This window comes from Ctenopharyngodon idella, chromosome 23 (genome assembly GCF_019924925.1).
Source record: "Ctenopharyngodon idella isolate HZGC_01 chromosome 23, HZGC01, whole genome shotgun sequence".
NCBI classification, from domain to species: Eukaryota; Metazoa; Chordata; class Actinopteri; order Cypriniformes; family Xenocyprididae; genus Ctenopharyngodon; species Ctenopharyngodon idella.
Window position 1 is genome coordinate 4,463,586 of NC_067242.1, and position 18,525 is coordinate 4,482,110.

Sequence of the window (18,525 nt, forward strand, 5' to 3'; positions counted from 1 at the left end):
TTTGTTTATTTAAAAGACGATTTATCCAACATTAACGTCAGTAAATTATGGAGTGCCTCAAGGATCTGTGTTAGGCCCTCTGCTATTTTCAATATACATGCTGCCCCTTGGTAATATTATTAGAAAACACGGAATTAGTTTCCACTGCTATGCCGATGATACTCAGTTATATATGTCATCACGAACAGATGAAATCTCTAAATTATATCCAAGCATGTTAAAGATATAAATATTGGATGACCGGTAATTTTCTTCTATTAAATTCAGATAATACTGAGGTATTACTTATTGGACCAAAAACCTGTACACAGAATCTCTTAGAATACAATTTGCATCATCTATATTTAAAGACCTGGGTGTTATATTAAACAGCAACTTGCCTTTCGAAAATCATATTTCATTTGTTACAAAAACAGCCTTCCTCCACCTCAGAAACATTGCTAAGCTACGGAACCTGTTTCTGATGCAGAAAAGCTAGTTCATGCATTCATGACTTCGAGACTAGAATACTGTAATGCATTACTAGCTGGTTGTCCTGCATCCTCAGTAAACAAGCTACAGTTAGTCCAAAATGCAGCTGCGAGAGTTCTTACCAGGTCAGGAAAATTTGATGATATAACACCAATTTTATCATCCCTACACTGGTTACCTGTTACGTTCCGTATTGATTACAAAGTATTGCAACTGACCTATAAGGCCCAAAATATCATCTATCGTCCTACTATCAATCACACTCTTTAAGATCAGAAAACTCTAGACTTTTGGTAGTACATAGGATATCTAAGTCCACTAAAGGAGGGAGATAATTTTCACATTTGGCTCCTAGACTCTAGAATAGACTTCCTGATAATGTTTAGAGCTCAGACACACTCTCCCATTTCAAATCTAGAGTAAAGACACATCTCTTTAGCCAAGCATTCACAGAATACATCTTATAACCCTGTACTCCAGTTATATCAGATGAAATGCATATGATTATCTTTTGCTTGAAAAGTTATGAACAGCAGCTAGCTACGCTAATTATTTTCCATTTGCTTTTCTGTTTTCTACCTCGGGGTGCCCATCGGAGTGCCCATTTCTATATATAGCAATCATTATGATCACAACTTGTAATAATAATGAGATCATTGTTTCTGCCTAAATGAATACAAGATGTTAGCTGACTGCATGATGCATTACCTTAGAACAGTACATTTCTGGACATATGGACATTACTGGGACACAGTCACCTCTGGTAACAAATTACTCTAAATTGTAATGTAGACACATGCATTTTCTGTAAAGCTACTTTGAAACTATATGTATTGTGAAAAACGCTATACAAATAATTGTGAATTGAATTGAATGGTAACTAAAGTAATAAAAAAAATAAATAAATAAATAAAAAAAAACATTTTCCAAAATGATTATGCAGAAATCACCCATTCTTGTCTGTAAATTTGGTTAGTCCAGTCGAGACACACCTTGATTCAAACTTTAAAACCCCAGTTAGATTCTACTTCCATCAAGGTTTTCTGAAGGTTGCTGAATTTCACCAAAAGATGGAGCTATTAACTCTTCCCATCATCCCACTGCTGGAGTCACATTTAATATTTTAATGGGGAAAAAATTGGATTTTCTAAAAATGTAGCAAACATATTAGGAACACTACACATTTTTTTTGCTGCAATAAACTATGTAAAAGCAAAAGGTAAATCTGTTTTCACAAAAAGTTGGACATCAGACTGAAAACACACAAGCTAGAATGTAGGAGCTGCAGCCAGTTGTAACAACATTTTCTGCAAAATAATAAATATAATAATGAGATAAAAGTTACAATTATGAAATAAAAATTCATAATTATGACAGAACATGTACATGGCTTTCAACATTTTACTTCTTTCCAACAGTATGGTTCCACTGAGACAGCCATGCCGTCTTTTACCAATTCACAATTACATGTTATTATTACAACCCAATTCCAGAAATGTTGGGACGTTTTTTAAATTTGAATAAAATGAAAACTAAAAGACTTTCAAATCACATGAGCCAATATTTTATTCACAATTAAACATTTGTTATGTTATCTATGTTCTAACGGAGAAATTTTACAATTTTATGCACAAAATGAGCTCATTTCAAATTTGATGCCTGCTACAGGTCTCAAAATAGTTGGGACGGGGGCATGTTTACCATGGTGTAGCATCTTCTCTTCTTTTTAAAACAGTGTGAAGACATCTGGGCATCGAGGTTATAAGTTTCTGGAGTTTCTTTTTGGTGTTGGAATTTGGTCTCATTCTTGCCTGATATAGGTTTCCAGCTGCTGAAGAGTTCGTGGTCGTCTTTGACGTATTTTTCTCTATAGGTGAAAGATCTGGACTGCAGGCAGGCCAATTCAGCACCCAGACTCCTCTACGACGAAGCCATGCTGTTGTAATAGCTGCAGTATGTGGTTTTGCATTGTCCTGCTGAAATACACAAGGCCTTCCCTGAAATAGACGTCATCTGGAGGGGTGCATATGTTGCTCTAAAACCTTTATATACCTTTCAGCGTTCATAGTGCCTTCCAAAACATGCAAGCTGCTCACACCGTATGCACTTATGCACACCCATACCATCAGAGATGCTGGCTTTTGAACTGAATGCTGATAACACGCTGCAAGGTCTCCCTCCTCTTTAGCCCAGAGGACACGGCATCCGTGATTTCCAACAAGAATGTCAAATTTGACTCGTCTGACCATAGAGCACTTTTCCAATTTGAAACAGTCCATTTTAAATGAGCCTTGACCCACAGGACACGACGGTGCTTCTGAACCATGTTCACATATGGCTTCCTTTTTGCATGATAGAGATTTAGTTGGCATCTGCAGATGGCATGGCGGATTGTGTTCACCGACAGTGGTTTCTGGAAGTATGCAGGCAGTAACTACTTTTTGTCCTACTCATCGTTTTTGTCCTACTCGTTTTCGTCGGCTGGACAATCGATATGTCGTTTAACAACACGATCCATTGAACACTTCTATCCCTCACCACCTCGATTTCATTCCTGTCAACAAATAATTATGGCGCTACCCTGACGGTCTATTGAGCCCTGAAGAACAGTGACATGGTCACAAAATAAGCTATTTTGAAACATGTAAATTGAGATGAGGTAGGCTAAATATATCTTACCTGGTATAAGATGTCCTCATTTATCACATCCCATTTTACATTTTTCAAAATATCGTATTTTGTGTTCCACACCTGAAAGAAAGTCATACAGGTTTGGAACGACATGTCACATGAGGGTAGTAGAGATGACAGAATTTTCATTTTCGGCTGAACTATGCCTTTAACTATTTGGGAGCGTTTGTCTTCGGAATTTAGCGTAATCTGTCAGAACCTTTATTTGTAAAAGCATTGGGTGGATTTGTGATGGTCTGTAGTAGCCTACAACCCCAATTCAAGAAAAAGTTTAGACATTTTGTAAAATGAATAATTTTGAACTCAACATTTTAAGAAAGTTAAATCTGAAAAAACCTCCTTTGGGGATGTTCTTTTTTGTAAAAATGGTATAAAAATAAAATAGGCCTAAGTTAAATGCAGAAAGTTTTCTGTTGGGTTAGTGTGTGGGTTAGGGTTATGGTAAGTCTATGGAACATTTAGCAAAGTAAATGTGTTTGTGATTAATGTGTTTGTGTTACACTTAACCTCAAAATATGAGGTGGTGATGTTCATGTCTAACTGAAAATTTGCAATATAAATAATTCCATTAATCAAAAAAGCTTTCATGCTAAACATTCATTGTTATTTTGCTTTAGTACAGCATATAGTCCATGGCATTATAGCAGACAAAAATTAACAATATATTGTGATTAATACAGTTAGTTAAGATTCCCCCAAACAAAACACATGTTGAAGGTCACTACAGATTTCAATTTTAATTAAAGTTTAAATTAAAGAAAGTTTCACAGAAGAAAGTTACATGGGTTTGAAACAACATGAGAGTTGACATCAAGTTTGAGTAAGCTATCCCTTTAACTTCTTTAGTTGGTCAGAAGGAATTTGTTCTAAAGGAAATGTAACATTTGATCATTTGATTCTCTTTCAAAACAACATTGGTGAAGCAAAGCAAAACAAAGCAATGGTACTGGTAAATCTGCAATTGTGTTTTCTCTTCCTTTTCTCTTTCGCTGTTTTCTTGTTCTTGTGTCACTGTGTCTTGTTCACTGTGTCTCTCTTGGTGGTCATTCATCTTTCACTACTTCGATTTCCAGCTGGTTGGTGACCTGTCTCAGTAAAGGGCAGTCTAGGCACGCCATCAGGACCTTCTTCCCAGGAGACTGAGGGACTATCAGCACTTTATATTTCACTGAGCCACCAGGTAATATCTGGCTGCAAGTGGAACACGTAAGAGACAAAATATTGTGAGAATTCAGCCAAAGGTGTATTTAGTTTTGTATGTATGCTTATTCCTGACCACAACATAAAGAGGATCTTTCACACTCAAAGATAATTACAGTAGTCAACATTTGATATAAATATGAAGTTCACCTGTAATTTTTAACTTTGATTGGTATCAGACCAGGTCCATCAAGGCGGAGCTGAACCTTCTGCAGGATGAAATTATAGGGATTCAGGAATTCCACACTGACCGTGAGATCTTTGCCAACTCGGGGAGATCCAGTCATCTGAATTATAATGCAGAGTACCAGCAAACATTTAGTGATTTTACATAGCTCTTTGTACAACTACACAGATAAGTTTGGAAAATCTTATCTAAAACAAGAACTAATAATAAATATGTAACCAGAATTACATAAAATCTGCCAAATCTGCACATCAATAGGGCTTTTCCTGTGTCACAATCTTGATATTTTATTAAGTTCTTATAGTGTTTTTTTTTTAGTTGCCTCAATCTGCACCCCTGAAGTCAGAGTCATTGAAGTTAAATGCAAATGTATAAAATAATTCAGATTTATTTTGCAATGTTGCTTTTGTTTTACAGTAATGAATAATAGACGTGCTCTTTTTTCTATAAAAGGAATTGTTCACCCAAAAATGAAAATTATCCAATAATTTACTCACCCTCAAGCCATCCCTGGTGTATATGACTTTCTTCTTTCAACCAAACACAATCAGAGTTATATTTAAAAATATCCTGGCTCTTCCCAGCTTTGTAATAGCATTGAACAGTGCCCAAGTTTTTGAAGCTCCAAAAAGCGCATTCATCCATCATAAAAGTAATCTATACGACTCCAGTGGGTTAATAAAAGCCTTTTGAAGCGAAGCAATGGGATTTTGTAAGAAAAATATCAATATTTAAAGCTTTATAACCTATAATCACTGGCTTCTAGCAGCGGTCGTATGCGCATTCACGAGAGAGTTGAGTTACAGTGGAAGGGTGACCTCTGACCTAACATAGGACATAGCTCGTCTTCTCTTAAATTGGAACTTGTTTTAGACTTCTAATTTGTGACTGGTATTTTGTTTTGCTCTATCCTCTTTCGCATTTGTCTATTCTCACCTAAGCTTATGCATGCTACACCTACGTCATACGCCGGGTCAAAGATCACCCTTCTGCCAGAACTCAACTTTCTCATGAACGGGCATACAGCTGTCGCCGGAAGCCAGTGATTATAGTCTATAAAGTTTTGAATATGGATATTTTTCTTACAAAATCCCATCGCTTAACTTCAGAAGGCATTGATTAACCCACTGGAGTTGTATGGATTACTTTTATGATGGTTGGAAGCGCTTTTTGGGGCTATTATTCAATGCCATTGCAAAGCTGAGAAGAGCCAGAATATTATTTAATAAAACTCTGATTGTGTTTGGCTGAAAGAAGAAATTCATATACACCTAGGATGGCTTGAGGGTGAGTAAATCATGGGATCATTTGCATTTTTGGGTGAACTTTAAAGTTCATTTTTGTTAGCTACTTTCTACCGTTTTTGTACTCAGTCAATCAATAAATATAGGTTTGGGACATTATTAAAATCATCAATAAAACATCATTAAGAATGGTTATTGAGGGACAGGTACCGTTATTTTGAGTTCAGGAGGAAGGAGAGTGACAACTGTCATCGTGGTAATGGACGCGTCGGTTTCCTCAATGCACCCATACACCACAAAGAGCAGTTTGGCCTGTTCCACCAGGTAGGGCATATACTCCACAGCTTTGACATCTACCGTCAGGGACTCAGCTGTAAAGATATGTTATGATCACACTGTAGCCTAAACCATTAAAAGTGTTACTAGAGTTCCTTAGAGTTGTTATAACTTGATCTTAAACTAATGAGCAGAACTAATGAAACTGACTCACTCTTCGAGGCTTCCACAGTTGCAGTTTTGTTTTCGAGCTTAAAGGTCGAGCTGGTGACGCCCGTGTAATACGCCACACAGCCAGTGATGGTGGCACTGACGGTGCAGGTTTGGCTGGTCTGGTTATTAATGTTTAGCGTCAGCTTGAAGTTGTCACCCATTTTGATGGTGTCAGCCTGAAGCTCGATTTCCACACCTGCTTCGGTGATTGGCAAGTAATCCCTGGTGTTAAGGCCACGGCGCTCTGCATTCTGCATGATCTCTCTCTCCTTGATGCTTCCTAGAGTCAGGAGGGTTGAAGGTAAATTGCTGGGATTTTCCACTGCTTCCCACAACATCAGTCAAACCACTATAGTTTGGTGCACATGTTCATAGGATGTTTGGCATCCTCATGGAAGTCTCTTGAATGATTAAACTCTGTTGAGTCTCCTAAGTGACTCTAGAGAGCTCTTGAGTTATTGAAACCAGCTGTGTTGTTAAACAATCCAAGAATCCAGAAGGCAACACAATTTATTTGGACTGCCCTTGAATATCAAATTACCCATGATAGATAAACATTCAAGGCTTTTGAGATGTTTTAGACCAAATGATGTTGCAAACAAAACATCATTAAACCCACCAAATTAGTATTGATTTGAATTTTTCATGTCAACCTTAGCAAGGTAAAAGGTTCTTTCTAATCACTTCATAGTGACTAATACAGTGGTAGCTTCTCCAAGACTTACTTTTCTCAGGAAGAACCCCTGCAAGTTACCTTGACTTCTCGAAGTTTACACGAGAAGTGCCAATCATATTAGAGACAGATCTTTTGAATTACATTGCTACACAGAATGCAGCTTTTCTGATCTAATGTCACATTGCTTTTTGATTCTGTAGACTGATATGAAACTTACCTTCTGGATATTTATAGGTAGAAGTGATGTCTTCATGATCACTACTGTCCTTCTTTTTTGTGACAAGGAGCTTCCCCACATAAGTCGTGTCCACATAGATGATCTTCATTTTTCCGCGCCTAGTAGACTGATGGTATATCACATCACTGTTCAGCTGGAGACAGGAGAAGGTTTTTTTTCCCATGTCCATTTTCTTGTACAATAGCTAAGATTTTAATATCTTGCAAATTCTAAACATCATAGAGAATTGACATGGTTCTTACCTCCGCAAAGACAAACTTTGCATCGAACGGATAGCTGAGCTCTCCCTCTTTGATGGCATTGACAGACGTCGGGCCACATCGATAAAGACCTGAATAGGAGAAAACAAAATAACTCCTATATATAACTTGAGGTATATTTATGATGTGGCAGAAGTCATGGCAAGGATCATACCATCACTGGTCTCCTGAGGAGTGCAGTCAACCACCTGCCAGCCAGAGAATTTTTCAGGCAGATCCGGCCTCTTCATGTAAACCTCATTCCAGCAGTGGTAGTTCCTGTGAAACACAGTGACATTGTCACTAAACAGCATTAAACCATCATCAGGGCCGTCCCAAGCATAGGGCAGGACCCAGTGCACGAGGCCCCCATCGGTCGGCCTATTTGCATTTGCCACCCTGACCATCATTACCTATCAGACTGTATCTCACCAGACTGAATCTCTTGTTCGGCTTCGGTCCACTCTCCCGTCTTCATCCAGCACAATATCTGTCTTCAGGTTGCCCGAGTTGTCGTGAGCTGAGCAGTAATTGGTGATGACCCGTGCAGGGATCCCGAGACAGCGCATAACTGGGTGGGACCATCACAGTGTCATGGTTACACCACAGTCTTTTTTACAAGGCTATAAATAACCCGAATCTCTGAAAAAATGAACACAAAGTAGTGGCCCTACTCACAAGTGTTCAGCACGCCGGCAAACACCCAGCACTGAGCAAAGCACACAGGCACACAACCCTCTTTGGCATATTTGAGCAGGATTTCAGGACTTCCTGTCCAGGCAGTGGGTGCTGTGCCTTCAGAGTAATCACCACCCCAGTTGCCAACCAGGACACCATCATCGTCTTGGGCATTCAGCTGCAAATATACAACCAAAACGCCTAAATATACAACATGTATTATATGTATGTGTATATTCATATAAAATGGGTTACTTGTTTGTGGAATTGTCCACACTTTGATTACTATTATCAAATCATACCAGAGCTGATCCTTGCCGAACTACTTCAGTGGGATTTCCACGGAACACTAGTGGTACTTTCCCAGCATCCAGAACCAAAATACAGGCATCAAGAACCCCCTCTTCAAACTGCAGGAAACCACATAAGAAGTTAATTCATGGGTGTCCAATCTTGGTCCTAGAGGGCCACCTTCCTGCAGAGTTTAGCCAAAGCCGCTTTAAGGCAATCCTCCAAGGTTAGCAAAAAACAGTATAACACTGCGGCCGTTTTTTTTTTTTTTAATGGATGTCAAGGATTTACATTTAACGTGAACATTTAAATGCCTTGTCGACAGCCTATTTAAATGAATTGACAGCCTATTGGTTAATCTTTAACGTGTTTGCCCTTAAACATTTGTTTTGGATTTATCTATTTAAAAAAATTCTGTTATATAAGAGAAGTTAGGAAGAATTGCGTGGCAGGAAGAATTCAGTTTATATTTCAATAGTATCCACAAATAGTGATTGACTGTTGCACAACTCTGAATGAAATTCAGTGACGTCAAGGCTGTAATGTGATTGGTTATCAAGGCACACGCAATCCAAGTTGGCCGTTGCGCTTTCACCAATGGTAGAGCCATGGTATCTTCCAATAATAAGTCCATCGGTGCGATATAGCACCCTCCGAAGGGCACTTCAGAGTGAAAACAATCATGGCCGCCATATTGAAGGGTCGTTCCACACCAAAGTGCTCATAACTGGCCACTTCAAAGGGCCCTTCGGAATGAAGGATTTCGAAGGGTACAACTGATGGACACTTTGGGCCCCCATGATCCTTTGCACAGGGAAGTTGTTTGGCGTCACAGAATGGGTACAAGAGGCTCGGAGTTCGATTTTACCTATAAATGTATGTATAGTATTTTTCTATACTGCTGTAACATTTATACGAGTCAGATTTGGTACATTATTATGGTCAAAACGACATTGTACTTCAACAAAAATACTTTACAGCTACCTTCATCAGTCCATTTAAATGTATCAAAATACAATATACAGTATGGTTTAACTAAAGTTAAACCAAAGGCGCAGCTTGCACAATCTACTCATTGTTCAGAGCGTGTTTTTTGGGGGGTCAACCAGCGTACAAAATGTGTGACGGAGGCGCCTCCTTGATTGTCTCGTTAAGATGACGCAGAAGTGCATTCCAAAAAAAAGAGTTTTTTTTTTTTACCTACACCCTTCATCCCTTCGAAGCTCTCACTCCGGAGGGTAAACCCTTTGAAAGGATTAGGGCATAGGGATGAGCCCTTCCGAATGGAACGCAGGGTATTTCTGGTTTAGCTTCAACGCTAATTAAACACACCTGGATCAGCTAATCAAGCGTTGATGGACTTGATCTACTCCATCTATGTTTTGAACATCATTCTGAATCCAATCCGGATGAAGTCTTTGACAAAAACGTGATGTCTTAGCTTTTGGTTCGAAATGTTTTTTGATTAAATTTACCCACATTTAAGTGTTGATAAAAAGAAAGAATGAAGCTTAGAATAAAATCTGTTTTTGTTGCTGTTGTTTAAAAGCAGAAGCTCCGTTCTTTCTTTTGATGTATTCACTGTTTACATATTCATACAACAAAATATTCTGGCGGCCATGAAATATTTTGAAAATGACCAAAAATGCTGGCTGGCAACTTAAACATAATTCTCTGGCAAGGAAAGAGTTTAGTGATGGCATATGAGCCCAATTTGTTTATTTCTGAGAAAAATTTCTGAATTATTGCCAACCTGTCCAAAGTTCCATGAACGGGGGGTTATGCGGTTGAATTCTCCATTGTAGATGACACCCACATCATTCATCACGTATTCCTGTCTGTCTTCATCTTTGTCCATGTACACATGATCCGCTGGGTGGCAACACATACAATATACATGAGTCATCATACACTGTAAAAAGTAATACGCTCTATCTACTCAATACATTTGTAGCAACAGATTACAAGCAATATTATTAATTAAATTCAACATATAAGAATTGAGTTTGAATTAATCAAATGAATTCCTTAAAAGTCAATCATTTAAAATGTGTAAAATTAGCAAGCACCATTACAAAAAACACAAACTGACATAAAAAGCAGAGTCAACTGCCCAACTAAATGAAACACTGACCACCATAGTGGTGACCAAAAATTCAATAAAATCAACATAACCTCTGTTAATTCTTGCGTTTCTCTTTCCTTCCTTTTCTTATGCTTATCATCAGGTGTCTTCAATGTTGGCAATAAAAAATAAAGAGTTCTTAACTCATCTTTGACGTCTGTCTGTTATTCAGATATTTTAGTTTAAATTTAACTTAAATTTTACTAATTTTAAATGGTTGACATTTAAGGAATTAATTTGATTAATTCTAACTCAATTCTATTTGTTGAATTTAATTAATAATATTGTTTGTAATCTGTTGCCAAAATTTTATGTAGTAGATATAGCATATTACTTTTTACAGTGTATGTGTAGTCAGATAACGATGGTCTAATGATGGCCTTAAGCATTTAAGCATTTGTTTTTTGAACTTTATGTCAGTGCTCAGAATATAAAAGTTAGCTGCCAGTTTATAAAACGGATAGTTCCAGTCCTTGGTTGAGCCGCATTTTAAGCCGTTGTAAATGACTCTACAAACATACACCTGTGACCTCATTACATTAATATTAAAATAAATATTTTTTATGAACTAACCGTTTTATAAAAAGCAGTAAGCCCTGAGAAGCAGTGGTTTACAGTGAATTTAGAAAAGCTAAAGGCCCGTTCACACCAACCGAAAAAGGAAAAAAACACTACTTTTTGACAAGTCAAATCCCCTTTTGAAGGATACTTTAAAGAAAATGGATATATGGAAAACAACCGGTCATACCTTTGGAATAAATGGTGAGAAGTATTAACGATGAGATCATTATGCCAGACTAGCAAAGATAAAATTACCTCAGGTATCCAGCGCTAGTTTCGACAACGTTGTCTTGTTTCCTTCGAAGTTGCAGTGAAAAAGACTAGGTGTTGTTTTTATTCCACTATATTGACTTTGTCAGCTAAATTCACTGTTAGGTTATATCGATTACACTTGCTATTCACTCAAAACATAGCATGCTGAGGACATCTGCTGGTTGAAGCTGTGTAAATGCAATAAGAACAGCAAAAACATGTTGTACACACTTTGAAACCGCAGCGCGTGAGCTTAGAATAAACAGACCATTATTGTTCATTGGTCTGGACGCAAATATAGTTATGATTATAGTTATCATTCTTGGTGTGAACGGGCCTTAAAGGGTGTTTTCTAAATTGTAAATGTAAACCACGGCTTCTTGGGGCTTATTGCTTTAGCATAACTGTCGTACTCACCGGGGTCCCAAGGATTGAACAGCACATAGAAATCGGTGTCGGGGTTCCTCTGAGTGCGCTGTTTTCCCAAATCACTCACTACCACAACAAAGATTCGGAAGCGGCCAATGATGCAGCTGGCGTCTGGTGTTACGCCCACTGTCACATAATCGCCTTGCGTTTCCACCACACGACTCTTCCAGTGCACGCCAGGTTTCTCTTTACCGATGGGCAAAATTATGTAGGTGCCCTTGTTTTCATCAGGTGAACTGCCTATTAATGAGCAGAACAGCAGATTTTACTTTATGGTGATATTTCACGTACTAATGCACTGCTTCTTCATTACAGATGCTTTATGTACTTTATCATGTATTGAGATGTATTACTGAATGCAGATGCTCACCAATCAGGAACTCCAACTGCACATTGTCCTCTTGTTCATTTAAGGCCCGGTTAAATTTGATGACGATGGTGAACTCTTTATTCCTGCGTACGATGAGGTTGGAGCTCACGTACTTGTCCGTGTTGTGGTCTTTTTTGTTATCTGTCACATGCATGTCAACGCTCAATACTGAGAAACTTGCAGCTTGTGTTTCTAGAAAAAAAAGACTTACTGTGACAGACTGTGGTAAATTTCTGACTTAGGGCATGTGTAAATACAAACATGGGTAAAACTATACCTTCATCCGGGGGTCCCCTTGGCCTCAAAACATCAAAAGCTTCAAACTCAGGTGGGTTAGACTCATCTAAGTTTGATTTGTCAAGGGTAATACGGCCACCGCCACTGCTGAACCAAGTAGGGTAGGGTTGGAGTGACATGATGTACACAAGATGTCTTGATGTTAACCTGGAGGATAGATCATGTTAATGTTATCCATTCATTTGGTAAACATATTAGATATATCAGGTGAGGCATGGCAAGAGGAAAGGACACAACTCTTGTCATGAAGTGTAAAAGCACAACTAAAACACTACTAAACTTTTGTATTAATGCTAAAGAGTCATTAAAAGCGTTGGACTCACGATCTGTGTAGAAGAGTAGATGGGTCTGCTGAGGAGGCTCCAGGCAGATGTGCCGGTGAAGAGCTTCATGCTTATTAATAAAGGCTCAAGACTTCCTCTTCCACTGGAGAAAAATACTTCCATGGAAGCAAAACGTCCAAAGTCAAGATGATCCCAAGATCAGGTCAATCTGACATACAACTCTGTGACCTTGCTTCTGATTTTTGATGACAGCAGCATATTCCATACTGTTGATAACATGATGAGATGAGATTATTACACTAATGTATGAAAGAAATTCCTACAATATTTAATTATGAAAAGTTATGAGTCCTTAAAGTCTTTAAGGTCTTTTGAAGATATCACTAAAGGGTAAATGATAAATGACACATAAATGATTGACATCTTTCAATTAAACAAATGATCGTGACATTTCACAGAAAAAATGCATTGAGATTGAAATCATAAAAGTGTAAATATAAATTATATTTAGGCAACAATAATAATCAAAAGGTGAACATTTATTAATAAGCAATTTAATAAATGTTTATTGTTTAATTATTATTCAAACTTATCAATAAATGTTCATTTAATAAACATGTAAATAAATGTTCATTTCCAGCATACTTTGGGTTCATTTTAAGCAAGCAATACAGAAATTTCTAAACAATAGTTTAGTTAAATAAACTAACTATTTTTAACCCAGCATTTTTTAGAGTGTAGGTTGTTAAATCTTGACTTGTCAGACTGCAGAACACGGCTCCAGTCTTCCACACTCCAGTTTTTATGTTCTTTTGCAAATGCAAGGTGTTTTTTGCTGTAGATAACACTAATAAATGGTTTCTTTACTAGTACACAACCTCTCAATCCAGCCTCATAGCCGTTGACTTATATCGTTGACCTTATCCAGGTCTTTAGAAACTGTTTTGAGGTGATTTAAGGTGATTTTCATCCTCCTGTCAAAACGCTCACTCGTCTTCCCTGACAGCGCTTTACATTCGGCATGGAAGTGCTCTCACTGTGCTTTGAAATAATTCTGTGGACATTGTGACCATTCACATCCAGCACATGAGCAATAACCCAGACTAACTGACCAGATTGGCCATTTTAACAACATTCTCCTTGGTTGCAGAGGTGTCTTTTTGGCCATTTTCACTAAAACCCACAAAATAACATCTAATAATATAGATAATACTTGCCACATAGTGATTTATTACATTATAGACTGGGAAAAAATGAGTGCAAGCTTGGTATGACCTCTTTTCCAAAAATGATGTCCACACAATTTGGTATGTTTCATTGTGTCATGATAAATTATACAATTGAATAGTGCTGTCAAAAGATTAATCGCGATTAATCGCATCCAAAATAAAAGTTCGTGTTTACATAATGTATGTGTGTGTACTGTGTATAAGTATTATGTATATACAAACCCGATTCCAAAAAAGTTGGGACACTGTACAAATTGTGAATAAAAAAGGAATGCAATGATGTGGAAGTTTCAAATTTCAATATTTTATTCAGAATACAACATAGATGACATATCAAATGTTTAAACTGAGAAAATGTATCATTTTAAGGGAAAAATAAGTTGATTTTAAATTTCATGGCATCAACACATCTCAAAAAAGTTGGGACAAGGCCATGTTTACCACTGTGTGGCATCCCCTCTTCTTTTTATAACAGTCTGCAAACGTCTGGGGACTGAGGAGACAAGTTGCTCAAGTTTAGGAATAGGAATGTTGTCCCATTCTTGTCTAATACAGGCTTCTAGTTGCTCAACTGTCTTAGGTCTTCTTTGTCACATCTTCCTCCTTATGATGCGCCAAATGTTTTCTATGGGTGAAAGATCTGGACTGCAGGCTGGCCATTTCAGTACCCGGATCCTTCTTCTACGCAGCCATGATGTTGTAATTGATGCAGTATGTGGTCTGGCATTGTCATGTTGGAAAATGCAAGGTCTTCCCTGAAAGAGACGACGTCTGGATGGGAGCATATGTTGTTCTAGAACTTGGATATACCTTTCAGCATTGATGGTGCCTTTCCAGATGTGTAAGCTGCCCATGCCACACGCACTCATGCAACCCCATACCATCAGAGATGCAGGCTTCTGAACCGAGCGCTGATAACAACTTGGGTTGTCCTTGTCCTCTTTAGTCCGGATGACATGGCGTCCCAGTTTTCCAAAAAGAACTTCAAATTTTGATTCGTCTGACCACAAAACAGTTTTCCACTTTGCCACAGTCCATTTTAAATGAGCCTTGGCCCAGAGAAAACGCCTGGGCTTCTGGATCATGTTTAGATATGGCTTCTTTTTTGACCTATAGAGTTTTAGCCGGCAACTGCGAATGGCACGGTGGATTGTGTTCACCGACAATGTTTTCTGGAAGTATTCCTGAGCCCATGTTGTGATTTCCATTACAGTAGCATTCCTGTATGTGATGCAGTGCCGTCTAAGGGCCCGAAGATCACGCGCATCGAGTATGGTTTTCCGGCCTTGACCCTTACGCACAGAGATTGTTCCAGATTCTCTGAATCTTTGGATGATATTATGCACTGTAGATGATGATAACTTCAAACTCTTTGCAATTTTTCTCTGAGAAACTCCTTTCTGATATTGCTCCACTATTTTTCGCCGCAGCATTGGGGGAATTGGTGATCCTCTGCCCATCTTGACTTCTGAGAGACACTGCCACTCTGAGAGGCTCTTTTTATACCCAATCATGTTGCCAATTGACCTAATAAGTTGCAAATTGGTCCTCCAGCTGTCCCTTATATGTACATTTAACTTTTACGGCCTCTTATTGCTACCTGTCCCAACTTTTTTGGAATGTGTAGCTCTCATGAAATCCAAAATGAGCCAATATTTGGCATGACATTTCAAAATGTCTCACTTTCAACATTTGATATGTTATCTGTATTCTATTGTGAATAAAATATAAGTTTATGAGATTTGTAAATTATTGCATTCCTTTTTTATTCACAATTTGTACAGTGTCCCAACTTTTTTGGAATCGGGTTTGTATAAATACACACACATTCATGTATATATTTAAGAAAAATATGTTATATTTATATATAAAATATTTATATATAATATAAATTATATAAATACATATGCTGTATCCAAATATTTCTTAAATATATACATGTATGAGTGTGTATTTATAGTAATTATACACAGTACACACACATACATTATGTAAACACAAACTTTTATTTTGAATGTTATTAAGTGCGATTAATCTTTTGACAGCATTACAATTGAAACATGGAATGCATACATTAATTTTACACTCCAGGCACAACTTTACAACATGCATACAAAATATCTAATATATATTTAATAAAAAGTTTGAATAAAGTGCGAAGAAGCAAAGGTCGGACATCACTTTTGGCCACTACTGTATATAAATATAAGTGCTGATCAATGCCAACTTGAACTACAAAAAAAAAACATTATGTAACAATGTTACTCAAAATTTAATACTATTTGTTATTATATAATTTGAAGGTGTGCTGTGGAATCTGGCATCAAGATGTTAGCAGAAGATCCTTTAAGTCCTGTGAGGTGGGGCCTCCATGGATCGGACTTGTTTGTTCAGCACATCCCACAGATTCTCGATTGAATTGAGACCTGGGAAATTTGGAGGCCAAGTCAACACCTCAAACTCATTGTTGTGCTCCTCAAACCATTCCTGAACCATTTTTGCTTTGTGGCAGGGTGCATTATTCTGCTGAAAGAGGCCACAGCCACCAGGGAATACCATTTTCATGAAAGGGTGTACATGGTCTGCAACAATGCTTAGGTAGGTGGTACGTGTCAAAGTAACATCCACATGGATGCCAAGGTTTCTCAGCAGAACATTGCCCAAAGCATCACACTGCCTCTGCCGGCTCACCTTCTTCCCATAGTGCATCCTGATTCCTTAGACCAGGCCACCTTCTTCCATTGCTCCATGGTCCAGTTCTGATGCTCACGTGCCCACTGTTGGAGCTTTCGGTGGTGGACAGGGGTCAGCATGGGCACCCTGACTGGTCTGCGGCTATGCAGCCCCATACGCAACAAACTGCGATGCACTGTGTATTCTGACACCTTTCTATCAGAAGTGTTACTCACTTCACCTGTCAGTGGTCATAATGTTATGCCTGATCGGTGTGGATATAAAATATAGGCTAGTTAAGCAATATCACACAAGCAAGAGTGCTTTTTGGTGAATATCAGTACGGCAAATGTGATTTTGATTTTTAAACATTTCAATAAACAAAGTTAATATAAAGTGTCCTACATTTTTCATACAAGATTGTCAATAATTGTCTGTTTTTGCTGTTTGCCAACAACAATACTTAAAAACGAAGCCACAGCAGAACCTCTGAATCTGCGTTTTTTTTTTTTTTTTTAACAATTTGTTTTACTGAATGATTCAGTGGCTCACATTACTGAATAAATATATGTTTTGAACAAATTGGTTGAGGGAATGAGGCAATGATCCATTTATAAGCACTTGCTTCGCTCCTGAATGAATCAGCCATTTTTAATGAATCGGTTGAATGAATGATCCATTGATTCATTGGTTTTTGTTTAACTTTTAAACGTGACATTTCATTTTTTTTCACCATCGTTTAATTTATTCAAATTTATGTTTAAAATGACAGTATGCCATTGTAATTGCAGTATAAATGCATTCATGCCACCTCTGAGCTGCATTAAACAGAATGTATAGATAAATTTCTGCCTCTGATCTAATGCATACTTAAAGGATTAGTTCACCCAAAAATGAAAATTATGTCATTAATTACTCACCCTCATGTCGTTCTACACCCGTAAAATCTTCATTCATCTTCGGAACACAAATTAAGATATTTTTGATAAAATCCGATGGCTTAGTGAGGCCTGCATCACCAGCAACAACACTCCCTTTTTCAATGCCCAGAAAGCTACTAAAGACATATTTAAAACAGTTCATGTGACTACAGTGGTTCAACCCTAATAATATAAAGCGACGAGAATACTTTTTGTGTGTATTAAAATAACAAAATAGCGACTTTATTCAATAGTGATGGGAGATTTCAAAACACTGCTTCATGAAGCTTCGAAGCTTTACGAATCTTTTGTTTCGAATCAGTGGTTCAGAGCGCCAAAATCCCACGATTTCAGTAAACGAGGCTTCGTTATGTCCTAAGTGTTTTGAAACTTCAATAGTTCACGTGACTTTGGCAGTTTGATACACGCTCCGAACCACTGATTCAAAACAAAAGATTTGTAAAGCTTCAAAGATTCGTGAAGCAGTGTTTTGAAATCTCCCATCACTATTGAATAAAGTCGCTATTTTGTTATTTTTGGCGCACAAAAAGTATTCTCGTCACTCATAACATAACAAGGTTGAACCACTGTAGTCACAAGAACTGTTTTAAATATGTCTTTAGTAGCTTTCTGGGCATTGAAAAAGGGATCAGATTTTTTCAAAAATATCTTAATTTGTGTTCTGAAGATGAACAAAGGGCTTACGGGTGTGGGTGAGTAATAAATGACAGAATTTTCATTTTTGGGTGAAATAACCCTTTAAATTAACTTTTGGTCTCTTTGTTTTCAGAAGCTGGATCAAGACAGCAGTGTCCATACAGCAAATAAAAGATCAATATCGGCGATATGGTAAAATTGATTTTGCCTGTAAATAAAAAAATACAATTGAAATTGGAGTTTGTGAAAACAAACAGACTAGCAAGCCAAAATGAACTGAAAATGAAACTCTGAAATATTACAAATAGTTTCTTGTCATAGAAA

At 37.6% G+C, this 18,525-nt stretch overlaps 1 protein-coding gene across 1 annotated transcript; it reads right to left on the reverse strand.

Annotated features, from left to right (window-relative positions):
* Positions 1-3,839: 3,839 nt before the first annotated feature.
* LOC127506488 (coagulation factor XIII A chain-like) lies at positions 3,840-12,557 on the reverse strand. Its single transcript, XM_051883049.1, has 14 exons — positions 12,419-12,557; positions 12,142-12,333; positions 11,760-12,011; positions 10,158-10,276; positions 8,416-8,523; positions 8,114-8,291; positions 7,868-8,006; positions 7,611-7,714; positions 7,439-7,527; positions 7,176-7,329; positions 6,284-6,562; positions 6,004-6,164; positions 4,513-4,649; positions 3,840-4,353 (listed from the first exon to the last, which is right to left on the reverse strand). Exons 1-14 carry the CDS (start codon positions 12,555-12,557, stop codon positions 4,206-4,208), a joined length of 2,199 nt encoding a protein of 732 aa, XP_051739009.1. The 3' UTR covers positions 3,840-4,205.
* Positions 12,558-18,525: the final 5,968 nt, after the last annotated feature.